Source organism: Procambarus clarkii, chromosome 56 (genome assembly GCF_040958095.1).
Source record: "Procambarus clarkii isolate CNS0578487 chromosome 56, FALCON_Pclarkii_2.0, whole genome shotgun sequence".
Classification (NCBI taxonomy): domain Eukaryota; kingdom Metazoa; phylum Arthropoda; class Malacostraca; order Decapoda; family Cambaridae; genus Procambarus; species Procambarus clarkii.
In genome coordinates, this window is record NC_091205.1 from 26890035 (window position 1) to 26904485 (window position 14451).

Below are 14451 nucleotides of genomic sequence, written 5' to 3' on the forward strand. Positions count from 1 at the left end.
TACCCCCCTCCCCACTAGACCAGAAGGTGGTGACCTTCTGATAGTGTAAGGGTAGTGACATTTTGATACTGCTATAGTGGAGGTAGTGACCTATTGATATTACTCCATCACTGTTGTAATGTTTCACATTCATCATCTTCTTGAGCAACACCCTCACTTTCTCCATATCAAGCAACATCTACCAACATTATCTTCGTCTCAAACAACATCCGTCAACATTCTCTTCACCTCAAGCAACATCCAGAAACATTTATGCATTTATTACTAAAATAATCACAGCTACAGAAAATTATGTTCCTACTAACTAGGCCCTGAGCGGTTTATCTGCAACTGTGTTAGTCAATAACGAAATATTGTTGCAAATTGGTCCTGCCGAAAGTGTGAAAACTTCGTGAACATGCAACACTTCCTCTTTTAAGCAGACGAGGAGTCAAAATGACGTGGCTGAAATATATTGACCAAACCACACACTAGAAAGTGAAGGGACGACGACGTTTCGGTCCGTCCTGGACCATTCTCAAGTCGATTGTCCTCTCAAAGTCCTCTCCTAACTTATGTCCTTAATTTTTGTTCCCCTTTGTATGTTTACAGAAGCCTGAGATTTTTTTTCTTCCTTTGTTAACAAAAGTCTTTGAATATTCGTTTGTTTGCACAGTTGTCGTTTTGTTTGTATTTGTTAATCCCTGTTGCCAATATTGTCCCTTACGCATATGCTGTTTGTACCCACATTCTTTATCCATCAAATTTTGTATTCTCATAAAGGAAATCCCATTCACGTGATGTATAAATGGGGAAATCAGGAGGAGCCATGAGGAGGAGGATTTGAACCTGCGCATTAAGTGTTCCGAAGCACATGTCCTAGACCATTTAACCACCACATGCTCAAAATACTTAAAATATTTGTTTGTTTATGTTCCTTAGGGTTATTTGTTCATCTCTTAACAAAAGTTTCAGACTGTTTACATTTTAAGTGAAAGCTTAGTCTGTTTGTATTAAATAATATAAAGCTTCAAATTATATATGTTCGCTCACTGAACATTATATATATATATATATATATATATATATATATATATATATATATATATATATATATATATATATATATATATATATATACATACACAAGACTCACTCGAGTTGTTAAGTACCTCGAGTTAGCCGCCATGCTGGTTAACTCAATTGAAACATTATCATGTTGACATTTAGGGAGAAAAACAGTTGACGAGTCAACAAACTTTGAGTTGAGTGTCTCAAAGTTTCCTCGCTGAAAACACCGTTTTGAGGGACACTAACCGCGCCCTTAAGCGTCTGCAGCTAACTTGAAGTCTGAGCCATTTGCACACACAATAAACTTTTGTCACTGAATGAAGTTTGTGAGCTACGAAAGAGGACCCGCGCCAGTCACAGCGCTCTGGAACCGGTGGCGAACCATATGGTTCTCTCTGACCCACCTACAGGCCTTCCTGCTGGTACAGTTAGTAAGCGAGCCGTCCGTTACCCGCGAATCTTCAAGTGCCAGTGTGTGTGTGTGTGTGTGGAGTTCCCTGGTTGCCAGACTACGCAGTAGGGAAGGTTGAAGGACCAGTGAACCAGATATCAACCAAACTTTCACACGACAAGTAACGTGTATTGTGAATCGTTAGAATAACTACATGTACGTTAAATATACATATATAACTGATTGATTTAACTTAACTGTTTATATTCACTGGCAAATGGATATATAACACTGTCAAACGGCAGCAGATGGGTGAGTTGCCTAGTTTTTTGTTTTGTTTTTGCTGTAGGTAGCAAGGAACGTTTGTCAGTAGAGTTTCGGACGTGGCATGGTAGTGTGAGTGTGTTTGTTCTCCGTGGGTGTTGTGGTGGTGTTCTGTGCTCTAATCAACGCGCGCTGATCTCCTAACCAGCCTGATGGGGTGTTCGGACCTACAGCTTACACGGTAATCAACAAGAAAGTTCGTCTCATCCAGACAGTAGTGTTCCACAACTTTGTCGTGTCCGTTAGTTTTACAAGCTAGAGTAAGTCATCTTGAGATTTTAATTACTTGATCTTGAAAAGTAAGAATTAAAAAGTATTTATTATTATGAATATTATTATTATTATTATAACTATATATCACAGGGAGAGAGAGAGAGAGAGGGGGGGGAGGCTGGAAGCGATTAATTTACCACTGGACCTCTACGCCACATAAATGACACCATTTGCACACTTAACGCACACTAAGAGTGACTACCTAACAGAAATTTAGCGGGAGCGAAATCCAGGTCCTTTATCTCATGTGATCTAGAAGTTGTTTACGAAGTTGGTTTCCACAACTTCTTTTAGCTCATTCCACTTGTTGACCACTCGTTCTGGGCTCGTTTGTCTCCATAAAGCCTCTCAAATCAAAGATGCTGTCCTTGACCACACTGACTTCGTTCATCAGTATCATGTATTTCTTGATCATGTCCTCTCTGTTGCTGCTCTCTTTCTCTCTGAAAATTATGAAACTGAGGTCCTTTAACCTGCCCTCGTAGCCTCGTCCTCGTAGTTAGACCCTTGTCTTGTCGCAAGCCTCTACACCTGCTCACGTCTTGGCTTGTGTGTCACGAGGAGCAAATCTTAACGTCGGAATTAAGATATTCTCCCGCTGCCTCACATAGGCTGTATAGATGTATAAAAGTTGTATGATGGCCGATTGAATGCATGTATGTGATGATAGAAGGTTACAGCCATATTCTCTTGATTTGCCACAACGTGCAAAATACATCGTGCTAACCCTACCAGTAACGTACAGTCACTCACCCAATCTTACCTCTCGAAGCATTGAAAACATGGTTATTTGTCAGTCGCTGGTTGTCACAGTACTGTCAATTTTGAACGTTGGGGGACCATAACGGGCAAAATGAGACGGGTTAGTTGTGAGGACGGGTTGAGGAGGTGATGGAGGTGATAGTGGAGATGAGTGAGGGGGGAGCGGAGGGGGGCTGAGGGGCGGTGATTCGCTGTTATGAGGATAACGGTGTTCCTTGGGAGGGTTCCAGCTTGGTAGAGAGGGAGGGGAGGCGACGCTGTATGGATGTAATGCTCCTCTTAATCGTCTCCCCCCCCTTTCCCCCCCCCTCCCCCCCCTCCCCACCTCCTCCTCCGCCTCCTCTTCCGTTATTTAAGTAACGTCTTCCTGGGACCCTCCTCCCTGTTATAATGCTCCTGTTGAATTCCAGCCAGTGAGGCATATTTCCTACTCAAGTGGTTCGTCTATACTCGCGTCCTGCTTCTGTCCTCAGTCCTCGGGTTTTAAGATTCATGCTAAGGGTCCTCCTGTTCCTCCTAGGGGTCGTCCTACCTCCTGCTGAGGCTTTCCTCCTGAAAGGGGTCTTCCTCAACCTCCTCCTGCAGCGGTCCTCGTGTCAGTGGTCTCTTGAGGTTAACGTTCCAAAAGGACGAGTTCAGCTTTGCATATCATACCCCCTTGATGTTCCTTTGATCTGTATGACTGTACTAGAGGGATTGTCAGGCGTTGTCTAGGTCTGTCTGCCTGTATGTCTGGGTCTCTCTCTCTCTCTCTGTCACTCTCTCTCTCTCTCTCTCTCTGTCACTCTCTCTCTCTCTCTTTCTCTCTCTCTGTCTCTCTCTCTCTCTCTCTCTCTCTCTCTCTCTCTCTCTCTGTCACTCTCTCTCTGTCTCTCTCTCTCTCTCTCTCTCTCTCTCTCTCTCTCTCTCTCTGTCACTCTCTCTCTCTCTCTCTCTCTCTCTCTCTCTCTCTCTCTCTCTCTCTCTGTCACTCTGGTCCGAGTATTCACTGGAGCTTGGGAGATGTGTGGTGTACGAGAAATTTTCACTGTTTTGTGAGAAGATCCGCTCGTCATCAAGGTGTAGGTCATGGGGGCTTCGACGGAACTCTCCAGTCATCTCTTTACTCAGCACTCCCTCAGGGCACTCACTTCTTCCTCAGACGACTCATTTCATCTTGAGATGTGTGAGTGTGTGTGTGTGTGTGTGTGTGTGTGTGACGAGACATTAATTTTGTCAATTTCTTTGCAGGTGAATGATGAATTGGTGCTTATAAGCCAACATTTCCCCTTAGATAGCGAGGTGACTTCGATATCAAACTCCTCTTATGAGGGCGGGTGCTTCAGATTTATCTGGAAGCGTTAGCAAGCCACGAGAAATGATGGTTGGAAAATGAGGATCGAATACCATATCTTAGTACACAATGCCTAATGACAGTGGTAACAGGAAATTCTGACGTTATCCAGAAGCGACAAACTAAGTTTTCTGCTAGTAGATACAGTTATCTGCAAGTAGATACAGTTATCTGCTAGTTGTCAACGTCCTTTTCTAGTAGGCAGAGACTAACGACAAGAGGAAAATAAATATATGAAGTTATCTTTCACATGTTTAATAACAATAACCAGGGGTGATGTTCTTGGTGTAACTTTTGATGTCACTTCCCGCAATAAGTGACTACTGACGACATAAGGCAACGCTGACGTCACGCTCTGACAACCTATGACTACAGGCTAGTCTGACGTCACGCTCTGACAACCAATGACTCTAGGCTAGTCTGACGTCACGCTCTGACAACCAATGACTACAGGCTAATTTGACGTCACGCTCTGGCAACCAATGACTACAGGCTAGTTTGACGTCACGCTCTGACAACCAATGACTACAGGCTAGTTTGACGTCACGCTCTGACAACCAATGACTACAGGCTAGTCTGACGTCACGCTCTGACAACCAATGACTACAGGCTAGTTTGACGTCACGCTCTGGCAACCAATGACTACAGGCTAGTCTGACGTCACGCTCTGACAACCAATGACTACAGGCTAGTCTGACGTCACGCTCTGGCAACCAATGACTACAGGCTAGTCTGACGTCACGCTCTGACAACCAATGACTACAGGCTAGTCTGACGTCACGCTCTGACAACCAATGAGCGAACCACAAATCAAGACAAAGTACATAATACAATTCAAGACTCGCGGACGCCGTGTACACCGCAGGAATTACTAAAACAAAGGAAGATAAATGAGGATAATAATGTTAATGAAAAGGTAAGTGATTAATGTATTTATCAATACTGACTATATTAGCTGTAGTGAAGTGCCATAAGTAACTGGTTCCCATTTTGTTTACTATGTTCAAAGCTATTGTGTGTGTGTGTGTGTGTGTGTGTGTGTGTGTGTGTGTGTGTGTGTGTATGTGTGTGTGTGTGTGTGTGTGTACTCACCTATTTGTGCTTGCGGGGGTTGAGCTTTGGCTCTTTGGTCCCGCCTCTCAACTGTCAATCAACTGGTGTACAGATTACTGAGCCTACTGGGCTCTATCATATCTACATTTAAAACTGTGTATGGAGTCAGCCTCCACCACATCACTGCCTAATGCATTCCATCCGTTAACTACTCTGACACTGAAAAAGTTCCTTCTAACGTCTCTGTGGCTCATGTGGGTACTCAGTTTCCACCTGTGTCCCCTTGTTCGTGTCCCACCAGTGTTGAATAGTTTATCCTTGTTTACCCGGTCGATTCCTCTGAGGATTTTGTAGGTTGTAATCATGTCTCCCCTTACTCTTCTGTCTTCCAGTGTCGTAAGGTGCATTTCCCGCAGCCTTTCCTCGTAACTCATGCCTCTTAGTTCTGGGACTAGTCTAGTGGCATACCTTTGGACTTTTTCCAGCTTCGTCTTGTGCTTGACAAGGTACGGGCTCCATGCTGGGGCCGCATACTCCAGGATTGGTCTTACATATGTGGTGTACAAGATTCTGAATGATTCCTTACACAGGTTCCTGAACGCTGTTCTGATGTTAGCCAGCCTCGCATATGCCGCAGACGTTATTCTTTTTATGTAGGTGTGTGTGTGTTTGTGTGTGTGTGTGTGTGTGTGTGTGTGTGTGTGTGTGTGTGTGTGTGAGAGTGTGTGTGTGTGTGTGTGTGTGTGTGGGTGTGTGTGTGTGTGTTTGTGTGTGTATGTGTATGTGTGTGTATGTGTGTGTATGTGTGTGTGTGTGTGTGTGTGTGTTTGTGTGTGTATGTGTGTGTGTGTGTGTGTGTGTGTGTGTGTGTGTGTGTGTGTGTGAGTGTGTGTTTGTGTGTGTATTCACCTAGTTGTGCTTGCGGGGGTTGAGTTCTGCTCTTTCGGCCAGCCTCTCAACTGTAAATCAACTGTTACTAACTACTTTTGTTTTCCACACACACACACACACCCAGGAAGCAGCTCCGTAACAGCTGTCTAACTCCCAGGCACCTATTTACTGGACCATTCTCAAGTCGATTCTCTAGCCGTCCTGGATCCATTCTCACAATCGACTTGAGAATGGTCCAGGACGGACCGAAACGTCGTCGTCCCTTCACTTTCTAGTGTGTGGTTTGGTCAACATATTTCAGCCACGTTATTGTGACTCCTCGTCTGCATATCGAATCATCTCTTCCACACAATTTTATCATGAAACCAATGGGCAACGAGGCTACATGCAACAGAAAATTATAGAATTAAAAACCACCTTATGATTTAATCATCATTGTTGCAATACTATTTAATGGTAAGCTTCTCTCAGGGTAAAAATCGATAGCTAAAACGCACACTTTTCCACAAAATAATGAAATCCAGAGTAGTTACGTTCAGAATTATGCAGAGGAGAGAGGTCGTAAGGTCATTAGTGCGGTGGGCGTTGAGCCGATTGTGTCAGTGGGCTGAAATGATGAAAGTTTGATGGAGGAGGGGAGAGGGGGAGGGGGAGGGGGGAAGGGGAGGGGGAGGGGGGAAGGGAGGGGGAGAGGGGCGAGCTAAATGTATAAAATCTGTTTTTATTACCCACGCTTCCCGGCTCCGCTGACTGGTTCATTGTCAGGGCAACTCTGAACAGCTAGTGTAACTTGTATAGCACATACGTAAGACCAATCCTGGAGTATGCAGCCCCAGCATGGAGCCTAAGAACCCTGTCAAGCACAAGCCGAAGCTGGAAAAAGTTCAGAGGTATGCCATTAGGCTAGTCCGAGAACTAAGAGGCAATAGTTTCGAGGAAAGGCTGCATGAAATGCACCTCACGACACTGGAAGACAGAAGAGTAGGAGGAGACATGAGAACTACCTACAAAATACTCGAAGGAATTGACACGGTAGATAAAGATAAACTGTTTAACACGTGTAGACCGAGAACAAGGGGGGTACATAGGTGGAAACTGAGTACTCAAATTAGCCACAGGGACGTTAGAAAAAACTTTTTCAGTGCCAGAGTAGTTAACAGGTGGAATGCACTAGGCAGTGATGTGGTGGAGGCTGACTCCATACACAGTTTCACTTGTAGATATGATAGAACCGAGTAGGCTCAGGAACCTGTACACCAGTTGAGAGGCGGGACCAAAGAGCCAGAGCTCAACCCCCGCAAGCAAGAGTATATTGCTATGACACATTCCTTTTCTCACCATCAACGTATTCACACAAACATTCACACACACACACACACACATACACACACACACCCTCACACACAGTAGGCAGTAGGACGGCGGTCAGTGAACAAGGGTAGGACGTGCAGTCCGCGAATTACCTCAATATTCTCGGGATATTTACGTACCAGTGAGCCCAAAACATAGTTTTTGGGCATATGAAAGGTACAGCAACGCAGTGATAACGCAACATAGTGAATTCTTATAACGTTTGATAAGAAAAAAAATTGAAAAAGAACGAGATTGTGGCAAGACGGTGGCACCAGAGGCCGCGAAGGGAAGAGTTTTGGACCACGACGTGGGAGGACCTCTGGCGGGGACGGCAACAACAATATCGGACATCGCTTCATAAATCACCTAATTGTGCTGTGGGATGCTTACTCGGAGGTGAGTGCCTCTCAAAGTCAGTCATATAAGGTGTACAGTGTTTTTTTTTTATATAGTAATTAGCTTTGAACATAAGTAATTAAAATACGAAAAAGTAGCTCAAGAGCCTCAGCTTGGTACCAGCTTCTCACACCTGTGTGTGACATTACACCGCCACTGACTAGACCTACCCCCCCCCTCCTCCTCACCACAACAAGCCAGTGTAAACACACACACATGCACGCACGCACACACTGGTGACCGCTCACCCTCACTCACCCACCCTCACCCCTCACGTTCCCACGCCTTACAGTACCCCAAGACACCCCCCTACCCCTCCCCCTATACACAAACACCCCCGCACTCAACACACACACACACACGCACGCGCACACACACACGCACACGCACACGCACACGCACACACACACACACACATACAAAAACACACACACACACACACACACACACACACACACACACACACACACACACACACACACACACACACACACACAAACATAGATGGGATCACAAGCAAGACAAGTGAACTAAGGGAAAGAGCACAAGAAGTTAACCCAGATGTAATCGGACTCACTGAAACAAAACTCTCTGGAATCATAACGAATGCCGTGTTTCCCCAGGAGTATACAGTAATAAGGAAAGAGAGGGAAGGTAGAGGAGGAGGCGGAGTGGCCCTACTCATGAGAAGGGAATGGAGTTTTAAGGAGATGGCCATCCCGGGCTGTGAGGAGTTCAGAGACTACATAGCAGGCACCATAACAATGGGAGGACCAAGAATAGTAGTAGCAGTAATATACAACCCTCCACCAAATGACAGGAGACCCAGTCAAGAGTATGAAAACAACAACAAGGCAGTTAACACTATAATTGAGAGGGCAGCCTCTGCTGCCTGTAGAAATAGATCCCACCTGCTCATCATGGGCGACTTCAATCACGGAAAGATTGACTGGGAGAACAAGGAACCGCATGGAGGCGAGGATACGTGGAGAGCCAAACTATTGGAGGTGGTGACAAGCAACTTTTTAACGCAGCATGTCGGAGAACCCACAAGGATGAGAGGCAATGACGAACCAGCGAGACTCGACCTAGTCTTCACTCTGAACGACTCCGACATAAGAGAAATCGGTTTTGAGGACCCAGTAGGAATGAGCGACCACAGTGTACTGGTGTTTGAGTACTTGATTGAAGAAGGGTTATTGAACTCGAGGAGGGATACCGAAACCAAAAGGTTAGCATACCGAAAGGGAAACTATGAGGGGATAAGAAAATTCCTAACAGATATAGCATGGGAAACAGAGCTCAGGGGAAAGACGGCCCAAGATATGATGGATTACATCACGCAGAAGTGCAAGGACGCAGCAAACAAGTTTGTCCCAGTCCAAAAGGAAAACAGAGAAATGAAGATGAGAAACCCATGGTTTAATCAAAGATGTAGGCTAGCTAAGCAGCAAAGTAAAAGGGCATGGAGAAACTATAGGAATAACAGGACACTGGAGAGCAGAGAAAGATACCAGAATGCCAGGAATGAATATGTCAGGATGAGAAGAGAGGCAGAAAGACAATACGAAAATGACATCGCAAGCAAGGCAAAGACTCAGCCTAAATTGTTGCATAGCCACATTAGGAGAAAAACAACAGTAAAGGAACAGGTTATGAGATTAAGGATAGGGGCGGAAGGATTCACTACAAATGACAAGGAAGTGTGTGAAGAATTGAATAAGAAATTCCAGGAGGTCTTCACCTTAGAACAAGGAGAAATTCCAGAGGTAAGTGAGGGAATAGCTAACCAGGAACCACTGGAAGAGTTTGAGATTACCAGTGGGGAAGTAAGGAAGTGTTTACTAGAGTTGGACGTGACGAAGGCTATAGGCCCAGATGGAATCTCCCCTTGGGTTCTAAAGGAAGGAGCAAGAGAACTGAGCCTACCACTCTCCATAGTGTATAACAAATCACTGGCAACAGGGGAACTGCCAGATACTTGGAAAGCAGCTAACGTAGTCCCGATATACAAGAAAGGGGATAGACAGGAGGCACTGAACTACAGGCCAGTGTCCCTAACCTGCATACCATGCAAGCTGATGGAGAAGATTGTGCGAAAAAAACTAGTGGAGCATCTGGAGCGAAGGAACTTTGTAACACAGCATCAACATGGGTTCAGGGATGGCAGGTCCTGCCTCACAGGGTTACTTGAATTCTACGACCAGGCAACAAAAATAAGGCAAGAAAGAGAAGGGTGGGCAGACTGCATATTTTTGGATTGTCAGAAAGCCTTTGATACAGTGCCACACAAGAGGCTAGTGCGAAAGTTGGAGATGCAGGCTGGAGTGAGAGGGAAGGTACTCCGGTGGATAGAGGAATACCTAAGCAACAGGAGACAACGAGTCTGTGTGAGGGGTGAGGTCTCAGATTGGCGAGACGTCACAAGTGGAGTCCCGCAGGGGTCAGTCCTTGGACCTATACTGTTTCTGGTATATGTAAATGATCTCCCAGAGGGTATAGATTCGTTCCTCTCAATGTTTGCCGACGATGCAAAAATTATGAGGAGGATTGAAACAGAGGATGATAGTAGGAGGCTACAAGATGACCTGGATAGACTGAGTGAATGGTCCAACAAATGGCTGTTGAAGTTCAACCCGAGTAAATGCAAAGTAATGAAACTAGGCAGTGGAAACAGGAGGCCAGGCACAGGATACAGAATAGGAGATGAAGTACTTAATGAAACAGACAGAGAGAAAGATCTAGGAGTTGATATCACACCAAACCTGTCTCCTGAAGCCCACATAAAGAGAATAACGTCTGCGGCATATGCGAGGCTGGCTAACATCAGAACGGCGTTCAGGAACCTGTGTAAGGAATCATTCAGAATCTTGTACACCACATATGTAAGACCAATCCTGGAGTATGCGGCCCCAGCATGGAGCCCGTACCTTGTCAAGCACAAGACGAAGCTGGAAAAAGTCCAAAGGTATGCTACTAGACTAGTCCCAGAACTAAGAGGCATGAGTTATGAGGAAAGGCTGCGGGAAATGCACCTCACGACACTGGAAGACAGAAGAGTAAGGGGGGACATGATCACAACCTACAAAATCCTCAGGGGAATCGACCGGGTAAACAAGGACGAACTTTTCAACACTGGTGGGACGCGAACAAGGGGACACAGGTGGAAGCTGAGTACCCAAATGAGCCACAGAGACGTTAGAAAGAACTTTTTCAGTGTCAGAGTAGTTAGCAAATGGAATGCATTAGGAAGTGATGTGGTGGAGGCTGACTCCATTCACAGTTTCAAATGTAGATATGATAGAGCCCAATAGGCTCAGGAATCTGTACACCAGTTGATTGACGGTTGAGAGGCGGGACCAAAGAGCCAGAGCTCAACCCCCGCAAGCACAATTAGGTGAGTACAATTAGGTGAGTACACACACACACCCTCACACACACACACACACACACACACACACACACACACACACACACACACACACACACACACACACACACACACACTTGTATACCATGCAAGGTGATGGAGAAGATCGTGAGAAAAAACCTGGTAACACATCTGGAGAGAAGGGACTTCGTGACAAATCGCCAACATGGGTTCAGGGAAGGTAAATCTTGCCTTACAGGCTTGATAGAATTCTACGATCAGATGACACAGATTAAGCAAGAAAGAGAGGGCTGGGCGGACTGCATTTTCTTGGATTGTCGGAAAGCCTTTGACACAGTACCGCATAAGAGGCTGGTACATAAGCTGGAGAGACAGGCAGGTGTAGCTGGTAAGGTGCTCCAGTGGATAAGGGAGTATCTAAGCAATAGGAAGCAGAGAGTTACGGTGAGGGGTGAGACCTCCGATTGGCGTGAAGTCACCAGTGGAGTCCCACAGGGCTCTGTACTCGGTCCTATCTTGTTTCTGATATATGTAAATGATCTCCCGGAGGGTATCGATTCATTTCTCTCAATGTTTGCGGACGATGCTAAAATTATGAGAAGGATTAAAACAGAAGAGGACTGTTTGAGGCTTCAAGAAGACCTAGACAAGCTGAAGGAATGGTCGAACAAATGGTTGTTAGAGTTTAACCCAACCAAATGTAATATAATGAAGATAGGTGTAGGGAGCAGGAGGCCAGATACAAGGTATCATCTGGGAGAGGAAATTCTTCAGGAGTCAGAGAAGGAAAAAGACTTGGGGGTTGATATCACGCCAGACCTGTCTCCTGCAGCACATATCAAGCGGATAACATCAGCGGCATATGCCAGGCTGGCCAACATACGAACGGCATTCAGAAATTTGTGTAAAGAATCATTCAGAACTTTGTATACCACATATGTCAGGCCAATCCTGGAGTATGCAGCCCCAGCATGGAGTCCATATCTAGTCAAGGATAAGACTAAACTGGAAAAGGTTCAAAGGTTTGCCACCAGACTAGTACCCGAGCTGAGAGGTATGAGCTACGAGGAGAGACTACGGGAATTAAACCTCACTTCGTTGGAAGACAGAAGAGTTAGGGGTTGACATGATCACCACATTCAAGATTCTGAAGGGAATTGATAGGGTAGATAAAGACAGTCTATTTAACACAAGGGGAACAAGCACAAGGGGACACAGGTGGAAACTGAGTGCCCAAATGAGCCACAGAGATATTAGAAAGAACTTTTTTAGTGTCAGAGTGGTTGACAAATGGAATGCATTAGGGGGTGATGTGGTGGAGGCTGACTCCATACACAGTTTCAAGTGTAGATATGACAGAGCCCGATAGGCTCAGGAATCTGTACACCTGTTGATTGACGGTTGAGAGGCGGGACCAAAGAGCCAGAGCGCAACCCCCGCAAACACAACTAGGTGAGTACAACTAAGTGAGTACACACACACACACACACCCTCACACTCACATCCTCACACACACACACACACACACACACACACACACACACACACACACACCCTCACACACACACACACCCTCACACACACACACACCCTCACACCCTCACACACACACACACCCTCACACACACACACACCCTCACACACACACACACACACACACACACACACACACACACACACACACACACTCACACACACACACACCCTCACACACACACACACACACACACACACACACACACACACACACACACACACACACCCTCACACACACACACACACACACACACACACACCCTCACACACACACACACACACACACACACACACACACACACACACACACACACACACAGTGGGGAAACAAGGCTGGCACTGTGCAAGCTTACATCAACAAATCATGACCATCCCGTTGCTCTCTGTTAGCTCTGCTCAAACAGACAGGAATACTCTATGTTCCTGTCCTTGTCAGTGCTGACGATAGTCGCCCACATGTTGCACTCTTGAACAAACAAGTAAACTGTCTTTGTCACTGTTGTTACTGGGCACCCACAAGCTTGCCATGCCATATACTCTCATCAACAGTCTAGTATATTGTCTCTTTTTTTTTTAAATTTTGGTGTCAGTCGTTCCTTCGTTTTGGGATTAATCGATTTCATATATGGTTCCCTCAGTGTTATAGTTCACTTGTACTATATTTCCCAACTTCTTATCCTGTCTCTTTCTTTTTGTGTATCGTCCTTTGCTCCTCCTCCTCCTCCTCCTCCTTCTTCTTCTCCTTCTCCTTCTTCTTCTCCTTCTTCTTCCCTCCCTCCCCCCCCCCCAAAAAAAAACGCTGTTTTGTTTCGTCCAGACAAATGGTAACTAGGGGAGCAAATGCTGGGAGATGATGCTAGGAATTGGGGCTAGGAGTAGAGGGTGCTGGGAGAAGGTACTAGGGGAAGGTACTTGGGGTAGGTGCTGGGAAGAGGTGCTGGGAAGAGGTGCTGGGAAGAGGTGCTGGGAAGAGGTGCTGGGAGCTGCGTGTGGGGAAACATGGAATCGTAGGTGCGTGGAACATTAACGACTTCCGGTTGGTGGTCGCCAGCTGGGGTTGAGGTTATTGTGTTCCTAGGTAGACTGTGCACGCACGCTCGCGCGCACGCCAGCTTTCACATACACGCAAGTTTTCAAACTCACACACACGTACACGCACACGCAAGCTCCCTCCGTCATACTCACACAAGCTCTAATACGCTAGCACTCACACACGCTCCCAATTTCACACACACACACGCGCACACACACACACGCACACACACGCAAGCTTTCACATACACATTTCCCATGGGGTGCCTCGCGGCTGAGTGGACAGCGCTCGGGGTTCGTAGACCTAAGGGCCCGGCCGAAGCGGAAACAAATGGGCTGAGTTTCTTTCACACTCATGCCCCTGATCACCTAGCAGTAAATAGGTACTTGGAAGTTATCCAGCTGTTAAGGCTGCTTGCAGAAGTGCTCAAAGAAATGGCTTCGTAAATTCAAGACAATCTGAGATAATGAGAATAAATAAGGAACAGAAAACAGCTTAGATCAACAAACCCCTAAAACAAGACAGGAATAAATGCAAAATTTTGTTTTACATCAGAGGCATAAATATAAATAATTGTTTTATCGAAATGAACAATTTCTAAACTGACGAACAATATTCAGAGACTTTAAAGGGGTTTAGAACACGGTACCCCACCTTCGGGAGAC

General features: G+C 45.8%; 1 protein-coding gene across 1 annotated transcript in view; it reads left to right on the forward strand.

Moving 5' to 3' along the window:
* Window positions 1-1724: 1724 nt before the first annotated feature.
* Window positions 1725-14451, forward strand: part of LOC123770813 (uncharacterized) — a 29062-nt gene continuing 16335 nt past the window's right edge. Inside the window, exon 1 of the mRNA XM_045762975.2 lies at window positions 1725-1946. Coding sequence (XP_045618931.1) covers window positions 1918-1946 — 29 coding nt within the window. The 5' untranslated portion in view covers window positions 1725-1917. The remainder of the gene's footprint in view (window positions 1947-14451) is intronic.